A 17602-nucleotide genomic window follows, 5' to 3' on the forward strand; every position below is an offset into this window, starting at 1 on the left:
TGAGGAAGGTGGAATGAAGGAGATCCTGAAAAATTGCTCTTGCTATAAAATGTTTGATCCCAGGTAAAACAGCTTTGGGAAGGAGGATTGAAGGAGTTGTCTTACTGATTCAGTTACTTTGCTGGGGAGCAAGACTGGTTAGACTCCTTGTCCTTAACTGTGGAAAGAGCTTGAATTTTGTTTTCTGGTGTTGAAACCTCCTGAGCTAGAGGTCTGCGGGAGCGAGGTCTTGTTGCAGGTCTATGTCCCGTGCTCTTGTAAGCTCACCCTGTTATAGGGGCATGGCAACTTGCTCTCTAGCCCTATAGTGGGGGCATCCAGCTGTTGTGGGGCAGTGGTGGAGCTTTGCTACCTACTGGTGTTAAACCATCCCCATCCTTTCACAGGCACACGTGGCTTCCACTGAATTGCCCCTCCAGCCTTATTTAATGCCTTCGAGCACTTCACATCAGATTACTTGGCAACCTGGTGAACCTTTTTTGAGAGCTAGGCGGGCAGCAGGGTTCTGTAATTGTTGAGGTGGCACAGGGAGATGTGGACAGAGATACTCAGTGCTGATCTTGTGTCCTTCAAGGGTGTGCTCTCACTGCTAGGCTGCTTTGTAAGCCCTGAGAGGAGAACTAGCACCAGGCTGTGACTCTGTTCCTGTGTATTCTTCCAGATGAGACTGATGATTTTGGACTGAATTTATAAATTTCAGGGTGACTGCAATCATGTTTTCAAGAAGCTCATTCTTAACAACTAAATATACTACTTCAGTTTTTTTCCTGAGTGATTTGCCTTAGCAATGTATTGCCAAGTAATTTGCCTCAAAAGTCATACTTCCTTCACCACCACGTATTGCAGATGCACAGCAAATATATGTCTTATCCCAGGAGATCCATAATCTGTGGGAATTTGTAGTCACAAAAGCAAGAATTGCACTTTTTCGTTTTGAATTCTTATTAGTGTTTCCTTTTTATAGATGCAAAGCTTGCTTCATGATAGTCTGCCTAGGGCCCCATGCACTCAATAAAAGACTGATTTCTTTGATTGTGTAGATGATTGAAAATTGAATTGTTGATGAAAATTGGAGGTCAAGAAATACAGTGCCAGGCTATGTTCTTTATGTAAGATTAATAAAAATGTTTTGGTTATTGTAGGTAAAATGCAAAATGCTGTTGTTTTCTTTTAAAGTGTTGTATAACTGCAGGGTTTTTTTTTTTTTTTCATCCATATGAGAAAGCAGATCATTCATGGTAGTATAGCACTGCAGATTTATATATATATATCTGTGTGTGTCTATATATACACACACACATACACAACACACATGAACATGTGTATTTATGATTGTTGATGACGTGGCCTGGTTTCTAATACTGTATACCTGTTTTTCCCTACTGTGTATTCCAATATTTCTGTATTCCTGTACGTCCCAATAACAGGAGAGGAGAGGGAAAGAAAAAAAGCCTTGATAGCTCTTACGTTTTGTTAATTTGTTTTTTTAAGTGATAACCAAAATTAAACAGCTACTAGAAGGTCAATGCCAATATAATAAAAATAGGTCAATTTAGCAGATTTATAGGACTAGGAAAGGCAAATGAGGGAAACTATCTTTTTTGTTTTCTGTGAGCACCATAAGCAATGTTGTTGTGTTCTATGTGAATACCTCAATGGATTGTATTCATCGAGATGACAATTCTTCATGATGCTTTGTGTATGTTCTCACCTGTTCTGCTTTATGGTAATAAATAAATGGTTACTTAGGAACCTTTTTGATAAAGCACTTCGAGACTATGACCAGGTTAAGGAACTAAATTTATTTTTTATGTTTGGTAAAAGTGCATAAACAGCAAGGATGAATATCTTTCAATTTATTATTATTTTTTTTTAACATCACATTTTAAAATGGATATAAAAACACTGTGGTTGGATTGGCTGGAAAATGTCTATGTTGGATTGTTTGCAAATAAAACCTTCATTCTTCCTCTAAAAATTGCTGCATTCATCTTAAAAAGAAAAAAAAAGATAATGGCCAGATTAAATACAAATTGATGCTGCTATTTAAGTAGCTTCGTCTGAACTTGGAGCATTGTAAATAATTACTTTTGTATCTATGGTATTACACATGACATGTAGAAAACAGTTCACTACTATAAGACAATTTGAGAACAAATTAGATCAGAAGGAAAAAAGAGATAAAGGGAAGACTTTAATCAGCATTCATTATTTATTCTTGCATTCTGAGAAAATTATATATGCCAAATACAGGCTTTTAATCAAATAATGATTAAAATATTCAGATCTCACCTACATGTATTTGGTTAGATGCATTGACCCAAATTTCAGGCATCCAAGGGGAAAATGCTGTAGTTTGTGCAGCTGATGGAACCGCTTTGTTCCTACCCCCTGCTGTAATTAATTTGGACAGAGATCCATTGTTTATTTTTGTCACTTTTTTGTTTTGAGAAGTTCCCCTGTCTGCTGTTCATACCACATTTTAAGATAAACAAGGCGATCCTTTTCATTTGTCTGTCTTTTTCTTCTTTGTAGCTATCTGCCAGGCCACCTGAACAAATCAACTGCTTCACAAGATCCTCAAATAAACACATCTTTTAGCATGGGTAACTGAGGTTAACTGGACAGAGGCAAATGAAACTCATTCTTCTTCGTTTTGTCTTTTTGTAGTTAATCTGCTGGATTCAAAAACAATTCAAGGGGAGCTGGGCTGGATCTCCTACCCGTCACATGGGGTGAGTTCAGTAGACTGTGAAATGGAAAAGTGGTGCTACAGACCAATGTGCTATTTAACCATTGTTTCCTCTTCAGAGGACACTGTGCAATAGCTGTGGCTCTTTGGAGCTTCAAAAATTGTCTGCTCAAAACTTGAAATATAAGGCTTATGAAGTTCTGCTGCTTTTTCTTCAGAACATATATCACAATGCACATAATCCCCATGAAGAGCTTATTGGAGAAAATGAAAGCAAAAGGTGCATTGAACAAAAAAGTTGTCTTTAAGCACCATTTCACCCTCTATTAAAATGTGTGTTTCTAAAAGATATCATGGAACTGTTTAGTATTACTTGATGATTTACTCAGATGGAAATAACGGAAGGTGAAAAACTTGTGGACGTAAACAGGTGATGTAAGTACTCATTTGGTAACTTGGGTAATGAATCGTTCAGGTACTGTTATTTATTAGTTGGAATGTAATGAAAGAAATGTTTTATGTTTTTGAGTTTGTTTGTTTATCTTGTATCCAGAAGTAATGAAACTGGGTATTCTGTTTGGAAAAGTGCAGTTTTGGAGCGTCTATGCTTTCACATTATGGCATTAGCTAATTTTTAGATAGCATTTGCCACCATTTTTGCCATCTGAATATCAATTCATAGCTGTCCAGTGGCACTGACGTCCAGTCACTCACCACCTTTTTGTTTCTATGTGGAATGTGTGTGTGCTTGTGCATAGGGGGAAAAACAAAACAAACAAGCAAACAAAAAAAAAAGAAATCTTTCTTTTTATGTTGCATAGCAGAGATATGCAAGAAAACTCAAGTTCCTACATTTTGTCCCCTTAGCAAAAAACCTACTTAGTAGGCTGAAGCCCCAATGCCTGGAACTTCCCGTGTCCTCAGAGAAGGCTGTGCTGTCAAGCCACCTCTGAAAGAAGACGCTCAAAGACCTGTGGCTTTTTCTCTTGCTGCCCTTTCACTTCTGCCTCCCCTCACACAGTGGTGCTTCATTTCTTTCTTCTTAGAGAAGTCTTACTTCAGGTCTTTTGATGTCAACTCCTAGAAGCTTTTGTGTATCTCTCAGCCTATCTTCTACCCTATGAGTAAACATCTGCCAGAGCACACTGCCCCTTGTAAGTCTTTGGGAAATGTCTCTAGTCTTGATAAGAGCAAGGAGTTTCTAGCTAGGAGTCCATTGTTTTTCCAAACCAACCGCTTTTTGAATTCATACTGTTGGCGGGTGTTTGCTTATTTGTTTATCTGTAGGATTGTGAGCATCCACTTTTTGATTATTCTGTAGCTTTGGGCAAGCTGTTACTTGGCCTTTATTACTTTTACAGATATTGGTAGTAACAGTACTTCTGCATATATGCCTTGTGGGATTCAGTTTTTAATATTAAAGTCGTGCCTTATTGATACAAATTGTTCTGTGGGTGTTTAGCAGTACTTAAGGATTAAGGCTTGGTTTATTTTCTGAGTTAATACGTAGATCTCTCTCTGTCTCTGAACAAATTGTTCCATTCTCAAGGGGAAGAGGTAGGAAGAGAGTTCAAGTTTCTTTCTAGTGGCTGTTCCTGCTGACTTTTCCCAATAAGAAACCTTTGTAAACAGGATGTCCAAGAGGGAACTCTCCAGTAATTTCAAGCTCATCAGTATTTTGTCTTCACTTGCACTTTTTTTTTTCCTTTGCAAAGTCTTTTTTCGTTTCTCTCTCAGCTGCCCTGCCCTCTTCTGCTTTACTCTTCTGCTCTGCTCATCTCCTTGCAGCTGTGCAGATCTACTGCTCTGCTCCCTGCAGCTGTGCCTCTCTTGCCTTGGATGCCTAAAGCAGTTGGTAGGGAATGACATAGAGTATCTTGGGGGCTATAAGAAAAACAGATGTGCTGCATTACCCCACCAGAAAGAGTCTCCAGCTCTCTAAAAACAACTTTATTAGCTTCTGCAAGTTTGCGTCAGGTAAATCCAGCACAACTTGTTTGTGTCTGTGCATGCCATTCCTGTTTACTGTAACGTCCATGTACATTGAAGCCAAAGAAAATTGTGGAATTGCAACCTTGTCCTTAGAAGTTAATGAAATTCCTAGTTAAAATTAATTACTAGTAAATTGATGTAGATCATGTACTGTGTTTTTGTAAGAGAGCTAAGACTAAACTGTAGCCCTCAAAGTAGTGTGAAATTTTAAAATTAAATAGTGAAACGTGAATGTAAAGTATGAAAACACCAGCGTGTATCCTGTCTGAATAGGCAGTTTTCTGTAAAATGATGACAACCTGAACTTCGTAAGAAAGAGACACCTTTTACAGCCCATTATTTATAGTCAATTAATTAAACCTGGTAAATATGTCTGCATCAGTCTCCAAGCTAACTAAAATATGAACTCAAACTTCAGTGGAAAAACATTATAATAAAGTTGTCACATCACACTGAAAGATTGCTAATAGCACAGTGGTGATTTACAAGGTAAAGGTAATAGAGCTACTCTTGAGGCTGTGATTCACAAATGAGGATATTGGTGTTGTGCCAGTTCTTCTTCAACGTGCAGCAGTGTTCTCAGCTGAAGCCATAAATGTCAATATGCTGAGGAGGCTGACGTACAGAAAAAAAAAAGGGGGGGGGGTAAATCTAGCCAAAGTGTTTAATAAACCTCTTATTAGGTTAATCATTCTATCTGATCTATACGTGCTATTGATTGATTTCTGGCAAAACGACCCAAATTGGATGGTTGTCATTTTCTGCATTCTATGACTATTCTTCTTTTAGGTCTGACTTGGACATATATAATAATAGCTTTCCAGAAATTCCTGAATATTCATGTTAAGATTTATAGCTCATTTGTATTCAACGATTTCTGTGTCCCACATAAGAACATTCTGACAGCAGTGTTTTAGTCCGTGGTTTAGTAATATCACCCCCTAAGAATGTGATCTCTCCTTGAACCATCCCACACAGCCACAGCCTTGGCATCAGGAACACTGATCTGGTCAAGCTTGTTAAAATCCCTTAAGTAACAAACATAGGTCCCTCTAGATACTGAATTAAGAATATAATAGCTGGCTTTGCTGATGCTTGAGCATGATTGGCAGCAGCCACAAGGCCTGTATCCTGTGCTACCATCTCCAGCACCTGCCTAAGCAACCTTTTTGTAATGCCAATCAGTCAAATACCAGTTCCATTTCTATAGGTTTCATTAAAGGGGAAAGAAAGAAGAGCTACTTAGTCTGTGCAGAGTATATTATTGATATGCTGATTAAGCATAATGCAAGTGATCATTAACTGCAATTCACGTAAATTACAGCAGCACAGATGTGGGGGTTGGGAGGATAAAAAAGCAAGTCACTTCAATAATGCACAATAGAAATGTGATGGATAATTCATACAGGACAAAAAGAGTAGAGTCTAAATCCTGCTCTGCATATTCATGTGAGTCGTTGTATTGGTTTCAGTATGATTTTTTTAGTAAGAAAGATGTTTGTACTTTGAATCTATCTCCATGTTCTTTGGGAAGTTTGGAAAAATGTCTTTGACGTAATTGCAGTGCATTGTTATGCTGGCGCCCAAGTTGTGACTTGATATTTACATGTTTATCATGTGTATTTATGGATTTGAAATTTCCTGGCTGCTTTTCTTTGGGTAGTTGGTTGAAAAGTTAATCTTCTTTTTTCATATATTTTTTTTCTTGTAGTTAGAGAAAAGAATGCTCTGGAATTTATTGTTATCAAGTAATAGATAATTATTTTAAAACAAACAAAACCAAATCTATACATGATCACTGTTAGTAAATTGTGGGCAAAATTTTAAAATACTGCTTGGGAAACAAAGATACAGCCTTTAATTATGAGAGAAACTATGAGAGAAGTTTTTTAGGTCCCTGAGTTTCTTCAGATCCGTCTGACTCAATAGCTGGGTGTGCTCATTATGGTAAACTTTGGGGCACATATTTCAGCTGCTGACTGTACACCGAAGTGTTTTGGAAATCTGGTGTGAATAATTTGTTTTTTCTTAGTGCTTGTTCTCATGATCATTTGGACAAAGCGAGATGTGGATCTCAGTAATGGAAACTTTAGTAAGTATTAGACGAGGGAAGGATAACATTCCCTGTTTCTGTAATAGTTTGTGTTATGCGAGGAAGGCCAGAACATGCATGATGGAGATTGATGAGAGTTTTTCCATGAACCAAAATTGGGTTAGAATCAAAAATCTTAAGTGTAAATGAGGAAAATGTCTCCTTTCTTACATTTCAAAAGCCCGAAAGTAGTTTGTCACATTAGTCCCTCTTACAGCCTACCCACGAAAGCGAGTCTCCCTGGCTGCATTTATTCTGGATGCAATAGTCTGCTAATGTAAAAACTTTTTGGCCCTTTTTTGTGTGATATTGCAATTGAAGAAAAGTCTCAATAAATAAGTATTTGGCTATTGCTTGTGACTAGACGAAGGCAGAGAAAAATTTGGGCACCATTACATTTTGCCTGTGATTAGGCTGCACTCGGATTAACTGCGTTCAGGAATCAGTTATTTAGCTCATTAGGAACAGAAAGTTTTTCTGTTTATATGACAGAAGTTTTCAAGATTAATAAGTACTTCCATGAGTACTGGAAATAATGAGGCTTGTTTCCCAGCAGCTTTGTGTCTTGTGGTTCATTGCGTCCTGTGATTTGAAGCTTTTCTTGCAGGAGGTCCTTATTGCTGGTGGGTTTCCTGGTGTCATGTTCAAGGCGTACCTTCAGCTGGGTACACAGAAAGTTCCTTTACCTTACATGTCCTTGATTTTCACACTCCTGCGGAATCTTAGGACAGCTCAGCATTAAGCTGAACTTGAAACTGGCCAACAAATACAAAAACTTGTGAACCCACCTAAATTTAGTTTTCTTTCAATACTGATTGGCATCTTCATTTGTATATATACATAAATTTATTTATTTTTGTTTGAGACACCAATCTTGTCAACTTTTAAGTGATACTGTATTTGAAGTGGGGAGTGTTACCAAACTCACAAGGTGGTAGTGAAAATATGTTTCAAAATGTACCAAAAACATCAAACAATCAGAGTAAGACAGAAGATTGAAACTGAAAAATATCTCTCTAAAATGCAAAATTAAATGCCAAAATGAAAATGGGCATGTAATACATTTTCTTTTTCCTACTTGTTAGCAGTGGAATTTCCTTAGTACTTCTCTTAACATTCTGTTAAAACCAGGATTTATGTATGTTTTGCCTGAGGTCTGGTCTCCTTACAACTTTATATATTTCCTACTGTCGCTCTGCCTTTCAGGGCTTGTGTATCAGGTCTGAAATTTAAGCAGACTACTTTGGTGACTGAAAGTCAAACTAACTACTAGGGATTCTGTTTTTGTGAATCGTAGACTTTGTTTCGCCTTGCTCTGAATAACTGATTGAGAAAATGTTTTTTGTTAATATATTCCGATTTATTTTTTTCAACTTAAGTATCTGCTTTTGGTTTACATTGAAAGTACTTTCCTTTCATTTTATTCTTCTTTCTTCAGAATAATAAAAGTGTCTTAAAGGATCATTTTTACTATAGTTCTCACAAACTCTTCCCTTCACCTCTGATTTCCTGTAATCAAAAATGCTCTTTGTCCTTCACAGTCTTTTATTCCAGTAGAAAAGAAAAAAAAACTTTGATCATATTTTTATTCATAAGATATAAAGTGAATGATTTAGCTTTGCAGAGGTGTTTAGAAATTTTCCTGGACTAAAATATATTCATTCAGATTCACAGCCCTGAATCAGAATACTCGAGTCTGTGGATGCTTCCTTTACACTAACTCTGAACGTGATGGGTGAAAAATAAAAAGTATTTGTATTGTACTTTTTCCCCTTTCTGATAGCTGCTGTTAGTAGTAATGTAAAGCTATGAGATATGTGAGATGGTTACGTTAATTATATGAATAGTGTTAGACTAATGACCTCATTGATCAGTCCTGCTTTCTGAATATAATATGAAAGTTTTGATGTCTACAGAAGCAGTATGCGAGTATTCCAGAATAAGAACGTAGCTCAGATACGCTTTAGCTGGCTTTGAGTTCTGTTAGATTTTTTGCTCAATCTCAGCTGCATTTAAAAGGGAAGTTTAAATGCAAAAATTTAGGTGGAGTTGTCTGAACAAATGGGAGAAATTCTTTTAAAATTTGAGATTGCAACATTAATTCAAAACTGTATTTACAACTTTCTTGCTATAAGTTGTTAGTCATTGTTATGAGAAAGAAATGTGGTTTTAAGATGTGGTGCACTGGAATATTCTTTATACATACTGATTTGAAAATTGTAGTCTCTTGTCTATTTATTTGAAAAATTCAGTATGATCATAAAAATACTGCATTTTGGTGCTATTTAAAATAGCTTTTAATTTAACAAAGTGAAAAGTGTGCTAATTTCTCATTAACATTAACAAAGATTCTATGATGTCATCATTGGGGGGGGGAGAGCCTTTTTTCCTTTCTTTTGAAATAGAAACAACAGAAAACCAGCTAAATGTAAAATAAGAGCAGTGCCGTTGTTCCATTTTTATAATGATAATTACTGAGAAAAAAACATATTTCATTAGCCTCATCAGTCATTTTACTGACTGGTGATGGGTTGCTGAAGGTTGGGTATCAGTTTACTGTGGTTTCCAATAAAAGGAAAAAAAAAAAAAAAAAAAGGAAATAAGTCCTGGCTTCTATTCCCAGACTTTAAAGATCGTATTTAGATTTGGAATTGCAGATACTTCAGCTTGCTTTTTTTTTTTTTTTTTTTTCCTTTTTTCTTTTTAGCTTTCAAAGCTTAGAAACAACATCATTCCCCTCATGGGCAGAGTTTTATTTCTGTCAGCCCTGTCAGCATAAATGCAGGCCATTTGTGAGAAGTTCTCTCAAATGGCTTGATCACCATTAGATATTTTTCTCTTTGTAAAGAAATGCTTACTCTATAATTTTGTTCATTTTCTGTTGTACTGAATTTATTCACATAAAGGAGAATAAAACAAAGTTAATAGAGTAACTGTCATGGAATGCTACATTATTTATCAAAGGGGCACACTGCAGTTGTTTTTAAGCCTGCTTTTACAACATCTAGACGATAATGCTAATTATAATCTCCATTTAAAAATGACCAAAAATGTTTATGCCAGATATCATTCCTGGATTTGTGCATTATTTTTTACAGTCTAAATACTTTTGGTAGGTCATTTTTTTAATTTTTTTTTTTTTTAGATTTCTGAAAAATAACATGAAGTGAGCATCATCATCGGGTAGTACAGTATTTTCTGTCAGGAAATTTAAAATGCCTTTTAAAAGGTATTGAGAAGTAGAGGTGTAAGTGCACTGATGACTTACTGGGTCTCATGCTGAAAGGATGAGGCTGAGACTGCAGCAGTCTGCAGGGAGGAGAGGCACACGTCAATTCACCTCCCCACACCTCAGGCTGTTTTTATTAAACATTTTACTAAAACAGCCCGAAAATTGTGTTTGCAGATTTCCTAACCAAGTGCCCTTCCCCTCGGCCTCCATCAGCTGCAGCCCTGAGGGCTGGTGAGGAGCTGTGTGGTGTGGGGCAATGGCTGTGGGGCTATGGGCGGGCTGCCACACTGTCAGCACATGTGGGCCATTACCACCAAAACAGGCTCTCTGCACTGTGCCTAGATGCTGTCTTAGGCATAACATAGTGATGAAATCCAGGAGATTTATTTGGGTTACTTGGTCCTTTTGTCTCTGTGTCACTTTGCCCTTCGTAACTGCTATTTCTCCATGTCCCACAGACCAGAACTGTATTTCAGCTGTTGGATTTGCAGAGGCCCAAAAGGATAACTTAAGACACGCAGAACGGTTGATAGTTGCCTGCTAGCACGTGTACATATGGGCTAGTGCTGTGCTGCTCTGTGGTTTGTGTGCTGTTGCATTAGACAAGTAGGGGCAGTCAATGTCATCCTTCCTCAAGGGGCTGGCAATTGATTTTAGTCAGGCTTCAGGGAAAAAGAGGAATCGCTCTGTCTATATTCTCATTTCTAAAGGACATAAATAAAAATCCCAAAGTGAATCTTTAAATCTACAGGACAATAATTGCTTGCAGTAGTTGTATTACTGAAGCTTTCTAAATTAGATGTGAGCTTTCTGTACAGAAATGCTAGGGAATGGTAGAAGATATGGTTGTCTTTTTTTTTTTTTTTAATACTTCATCAATTCTTTGACTTAGAGCATTTCAGGTAAATTTTAATGAACAATCTTTATTTAGGGTCTGTTTAGACTTCACTGATATAGACAAAAAGTTCTAGTGGATTACGTGCTTCAAGGTCTGATTGTGCCCTGTAATTATTACTGGTTGAAAACATGAGTGTTGTTTGTGGATCAGGCTGCAGAGTGATGTAATTCAGAATCTACTTTTCACTTGGTATCTTTTCTTAAACTGTGATATTGAAATGTCTCATTTTCAGACATGTAGGTTATCAGAGAAATGGAGAAATGAAGAAATCTTTTGGAAGAGTTTAAAGGAGGCCACCTAGTCCATCCAGCCTCCTGCTCAACGCAGGACCTTTGCTAATGCAGCTACGGTGTTGTGTTAGTGGAATCTAGGAAGCCTCTGAGGTGGAGATTCCTCAGGCCCTGCAGGCAGCCTGTTCTAATGCTGCAGTCTTCTGAGTGACAGGCTTCTGCCTGATACCTGTTGGCATTTCTCAAGACACAGTTTGATGCCATTTTCTCTTATACCATCTGCTTCTACTGAGGAGAGTTTGGCTGTGTTAAGCCCCCTTCAAGATTTTGAAGTCTGCAATTAGATCATTGCCTGGCTTTCTCTTTACGAGACTTTGAATAAGCCCTGCTTCCTCACTTCATGTGTTTTTTCTCCCATCTTGGTATTGAGCAGTCTTATTAGTTGCAATGCTATGCTTACCGATGAACATTCAGACAATGCCTACTAGGATGGCAGAAAGGATCCAAGAATAGGATGAGGCAGGAATGTAGGTACCTTGTTTAGCAACATCACATTTTATTTTAGGTGTGTGCCCTTTACCGCCTAGAGGTTTGACAAGTAGAACCAAAATGGGTTTTGGAGGAGTTAAGATTTCTTGGGAAGAGATAGTAACAGCATACTGTCGCTTAGGTCTCCACAGCTCTTACAAATTATAAGTCTCATTCTACACTAGCTTGTTTTCCAAAACCTCTTGTGAGGGAAGATAAATTTGTCTAGAATTGGAATGTTTTCTTTTCCAAGCTGACAAACATTTTCCATGATAGTCAGAGATCTTAGGCTTGTATTTTCTGCCTGAAGGGGAGATTTCATGTAAGATTCTGTGGCCAGGAGCATTTTAAGGACAATACCTTTTTGATTTGAGTGGTTTGTTGCTTTGTTTGCCTGTTTTTAAAAAAGGCAAACAAATGTTTCCTGAGGGTGAATAGGGCACAAAAAAGAGGGATGAGGTAATAATGGAAGCTAAACTGCAGTGAAGATGAGATCTCTGGGTGGAATGACAGTAAACAGTCAAAGCATATGTGGAGAGAGGTGTTAGGTGTGAGGGCGAGTGAAGACTCCAGATTGAAATCTGCAGAAAGCAACCCACATTTAAACTGCTGGTGGAGCTATTTCTGCTGCCTTCCATCTGGAAGACGCAGATCTTTATTCCCTACTGTTGCATGGGAAAGAAGATACCACAACAGCCTTTGTCTTCCAGAAGCGAGGTAGGACCCTTTGGCTTCTGCTTCTGAAGTAAAGAGCTTAAAGAGCTTAACTCCTAGCATCCCTTTGACTCCTTCCTTCAAACTGCAGTAACGTTTGTGCCTGTCATCTCTTCAAACCTCTGCCTTCCCGAACCTCTGTGTAAATATTTGCTAGGAGTTCAAATAAACAGGATCCTTGCTTTTCCGCTTTTCACAGAGCGCAAAATTAAAATCCCAACCAGAACTTCAGAAGTTAATTTTCTTCGTGGCTGTGTAGTTTCATACGTTATGTGCAGTGCATTCCATCAAACTTACGGGATGTGTAACCTGGCAAAGCAAACATTGCTACTGGAACTTGAGCGTTTATATTCCCTGATATCCTTGTGTTACCTGTTTAACTTTCTTTAATATTCCTGTGACGGTTTATTAATAAATGTAATGTATCCATGACAGTAATTTAATTTTACTCTGAAACCTTGTAATAAATGTTTGAACTGTAGAGCATTTATGTCGAAGTGTTTTAGCCTGACTAAATGTTTAGAGGAGAGGCTGAGCTGTGCTTCTCCTGCTGGCACTGTAATTTAGCAGCGTATATTCAGAAGTAAATGGTTTTCAGATTAGAACATCCTCTTATGATGAAACCATCCAGAGGGGTGAACATTAATGAGACTGTTAGAACAGTATGATGCAGTTGAAGGACAGATGGGTGGAGAAATGCACAAAACGAACATGCAGCCCAGGTGGAAACTGAACTGCATGACTGATTTGCTAGGACAATATGACTTCTGCATAATTTCTGTCTTGTAGGCTGAAAACTAACGCGTGCAAATAAACAGGGGTATTGGCTTTAAAGCACAGAGCTCCCAACAACAGTTCCCAAATTGTGGAACCAAACCAGTTACTGAAGTTCAGTACTGTGAAATCTTCAGTTTACACTCTATTTTAAGAGGCGGTTGTGCATTGTCTTTCTAATGCGGTTGTGCATTGTCTTTCTAATGCTGTAACAGAAGGTGGATTGTGGGTTACCCCACTTCTGAGCCCCTGAGGAATTTGTGGTTTTAAAGCATTCATAACTAAAATGAAAGCAGAAAATGAGAAAATTTTGGAAACAGAAAGTGAACGTGGAGTTCTGATGTTTTAAAAGTTTTAGGAAAACTGATAGATGTGTGGCATACTAAATCTTGAGAATTCAGTTGCGTATGACTGCACTAGTGCAATGTCTTAATTTAGAAGGTGGAGGGCAGTATTGAACTCAGAGCTAACTTATTTTGTTAAACCACTTAATAGAGATGCAAACTGAAAAGTCTGCAATTTGTGTTGTGTAGGTTAAAAAGTGGTGACTTTGAGGACTGAGCAAAGAAAATACGGTTTCACTTGATTAAGAGTTCTGTTTTAATAGGAAGAATGGCAGATCTCTGTATAGATGGTGTAAAAGACTATACGTCTATTATAAAGTATATAATCTGTTCAGGTTTATGTCCTTTTAGAAACTGAAAGAATTCAACAAAGGGGAAAGGAAGCATCTGAACTGAAGATATGCCCTCAGATTCTTTTGCATCTGACTGATGTACAGAAGTTTGCAGGATTGTTTGCCATCCTATTTTATGTTATATATAAAATCTATATTTAATTGTTTCTGACATGTTTGGAAATGAACTTTTTAAAAACCATATGCATTTTAACTGGTGCATGTTAGAATTATTTACAAACACTGGTCAAATGTGATGTGTGTTTGTTTAACCTAGTTTACTAGTTGAGTTAAAGGCAGTACTGTGACCAAATGTAAACAAGTTTTGGCATGGCCACTTGCAATGTGTTTTATTTATAAATCAAATTCATTTAGTAAGAAGGGCACTGGCTTTTTTCTATTTGGTTATGCCTTGTTTGGAAAAACTGATTTAAATATACAAATTCAAGCCTTCCTTTTGCATTCTTCTGTAAAACAGAGATTTCGAATTAAAACCTTGCATCTCTTTTTCTTATTATTCTCATGTTCAAATTCAGTAAAAGGTCCTCATCCGGAAGAGACCTAGGAAATAGACAAGAATCAGTCTGCTTACGATTTGTATTCCTTTATTTATAAAACAAAACAAAAGCAGGGAGAAAAACAAAACTATTTGTGATAGCATTCCATTCAACTTACCTTTTTACCATTAAACTTCCCTCCTTTGCCCTTACAGGAAAAACACAAAAATCTTCTCTGTATTTCTTGCCAGCAAACACTTCGGTCCAACTTTTTTCGTCTTGTTTCATACATCCACATTGTACCAACTGCATGGGAGGAGTCTGCAGAATGCAGTTAAATGCCAGACCGAGACTTTGATGCAGTCCCAAAAAGATGGAAACAGTGTAGAGGTTGTCTCCAGTGCTTTGCTATGGATTGCAAGAATTAATTCTGTGTGTTCTCAAAGTTGGGGGAACAGTTTTATGTATATGACTGTATACATTAGCTATTCTTTTGAGACACAAGCATTCTTCACTTGATTTGTTGACAACCTTCTATCAAAGGTTCACATGATTTGAAGTCATCTTGTGAGATCCTGGGGAGAGTGATGACAATGCAGGGATGTTCTCTGAATGTGGCGTTGATGTGCATCTCTGGGACCTATATCTGTGTGTATGCAGATGCATGCTCACATGCACTGCATTACTAAAAATGATAATAAAAATATATGATTAAAAAAAAAGACAGAATTTACAGTTTCAGTGTTAGAATAGCATCCTGCCATATTTAATTCCTACATGGGTCATGTGAGAAGGGCTTCCACTGAGCTGCTCCACTCAAAAGCTGTAGTCCACTTTGTTAATGATATAAGTACCTATGTGGAAGACAGCCATTAAAAATGTCCAACTCAGGAAGAGCCTCTAGATAAAGCTCTGCATCTCTAAGCACAGTCAGAGGAGCACCAGACTAAAAACAAACAAACAAAAAAAGACCCAAAGTCAGACTTGCTCATTTCTCACATGCAAAGAAATTATTTGTTCTAGCAAACTTCCTTTGCCTTTGGTGGGTTTCTGAGGTGTGGTACCATAGTACTTGATTGGAATTTAAAAAGTGTTACAAGTATGTGTATGCTTGAAAGTCAGTGTTTGTGTTCACAGCAATTAAAATCCTTTTGAAAATCTCAAGCATGTGATTCTGCATTTGAGAGGAATGTGTGTATGTGTTTACTGTATTTTCCACTGAAATGTGATTCTGCATCCCAATAAAACAAAGCAAAACCAAAAAAAAATGTATTAACAGCATTTGAAAATTACTGGGGGCGGGGGGGGGGGGAACAGGACACCATCTCTGCAATATCTTAATGATACAGAGGGAAGTGTTACAGGACTAAAATAGTGGAGGTGGCAGTGGGAAGTGCCCAGCTGCTTCTGAATATATATGTAACAGAAGACTTTTTTAGGTTAAATATGTCAGGTGACAAGATGATGTTAGGTGGTCTTTGCTCTGTGGCCTCACAAGCAACACCACAACCGTTCTGATAGCTGACATACTTAACTTCCCGTCTGTATGGTTTTAACAATGTGGAGTAGTTGAAAAGGTTTATATAGAAAAATGAAAGGAATAATGAAAAGGATGTCTACAATAGTGACCGAGGTAAATGGCCTAAACTTAGTTCTTAGCAGGAGACAATTACTTTTATTATATAAACTGTCACATTGGACAATGTGGAAGCTGGACAGAGCTCAAAGGTCTGTAGTGTACTGAAGTTAATGTTAACCTACACATGAACCCATTTTAGTCATAGGAATTGTTGGATTTACATTGTAACTAAGAGTAAAACACAGCTATGTGCAAGTAGTGCTCCTACACTGAACAAGAGGCTGTTTAATGCCGTTTTTATTTCCTACCTCTGTCATCCTAAATGTGAGCAATGGTTTGTAAACGTGATGTACCAAAATGAATATAAACTGTTATAATTTGGCAGCACATTTTGTGACATGACATTCAGTGGGGTAAAGTCATGTCTGGAAAGGACAGAGGTGAACTAAGTGTCTGAAGAGAAATCATTGGTTCAAAACGGCTATTAAATATATTTGCTGTGAAGAGAGGATGAATACAGAAATGTAATAAGTAATCACTGATGGGTTGTGTGAGCAAGCCATCCATAGTGTGTTGGGAGACTGGAAAGGTTATGGAATGGTTAATGACAATATTAAAATGACAATACAGTAAGACTGCCAAAAGGTCGAAATAAATAATAAAGACATATTGTAGTATCTGAGAGAAACAAGGCAATACAAAAAAAAATAGTGAAGCATCCTTAGAAATAACCCAGGATGATTTGATTAACATAGAATTTGCATAAAACCAAAATTAAATTAAAGAGTTGTTTCTATATCCACAAATCTCTAAAAATGTGTAAACCAAGAGTAATGCAAGAAAGATCATATTGGGCTAACTGACCATGGGAATGGTTTAGCTTTAGCTTGTTTTGGTGACCCTTGGCATTTTGTGCATGGAAAGGAGTGGGAATACTATGGGGGAAAAACATTAGGTAACAGATGCTGTAGGTGATAGCAATGTAATAGAGGTCTACAGCAAATGTTGCACAGAAGGAGATGGAACTAAGGAGAAGAGCCCCAGACAGTAAATTCAGGAAGATGGAGGAAAAAGCAAAATGAAGTATCCATTTTTGTGGATGAAGCAGGAAAAATGATGGAAAATAGAAAGAAAAAGGAATGTACTATGTTGCTACATGAAATATTTGGGTTCTGAACAAAAGACAAGCTTCAAGCCGAAGAGATCATAGAGCATTTGCATTTGTCTAAGCAATCTTACGTTAAAATATACAGCTATGTATGAGCAACCTGTATGCTGAGAAAGACAGCCCGCAGCTTTCTCCTGCTGTTTGTTAAACCAGCAGAAGAGAATCCACATGTGCTTCATGGCCATGGTCTTTATGGCAAGATGGTTCTTTCTCTCCAAAGGGCTTTCCATGCTCCCCAAAGGTGGAGACCAGGGGGCTGTGCTCAGAGCGGTGTCTCTTCCCATAGCAGCCCTATCCAACTTTTAGAAGTTTGATTTAGTTGATGAAGTATAAACTTGCCATCAGCTCTGATTTTTAAGAAACAGTGCTTGTAAAAGCTTATCAGTGGCTTTAAAGCAGTCTGCCTTGCTCTGTATTTGCAGGTCTGTTGTTTCTCTGGTGTTCAATAAAAAGTGTGATTTAAAAAAAAAATAAAAAAAAAAAGGGATATTATGTGCTGTTCAAAACCACTTCTCTATTATTTACTTTTT

The 17602-nt window shown here is 37.4% G+C and overlaps 1 protein-coding gene across 4 annotated transcripts in view; it reads left to right on the plus strand.

Annotated features, from left to right (window-relative positions):
• The window catches only part of EPHA3 (EPH receptor A3), a 226650-nt gene that overhangs the window by 22611 nt on the left and 186437 nt on the right, over window positions 1–17602 (plus strand). For 3 of the 4 annotated variants that reach the window (XM_072024910.1, XM_027449420.3, XM_027449419.3), the window contains one exon: window positions 2671–2735. Coding sequence is in view for 3 of the 4 variants with exons in the window: in XM_027449420.3 (XP_027305221.2) it covers window positions 2671–2735 (65 nt within the window). In the remaining variant the exon portion in view is untranslated. Of the gene's footprint in view, window positions 1–2670; window positions 2736–12321; window positions 12382–17602 lie in introns of those variants that run through there. The other variant, XM_072024899.1, reaches the window with a different exon arrangement.

Source organism: Anas platyrhynchos, chromosome 1, assembly GCF_047663525.1.
Source record: "Anas platyrhynchos isolate ZD024472 breed Pekin duck chromosome 1, IASCAAS_PekinDuck_T2T, whole genome shotgun sequence".
Lineage (NCBI taxonomy): Eukaryota > Metazoa > Chordata > Aves > Anseriformes > Anatidae > Anas > Anas platyrhynchos.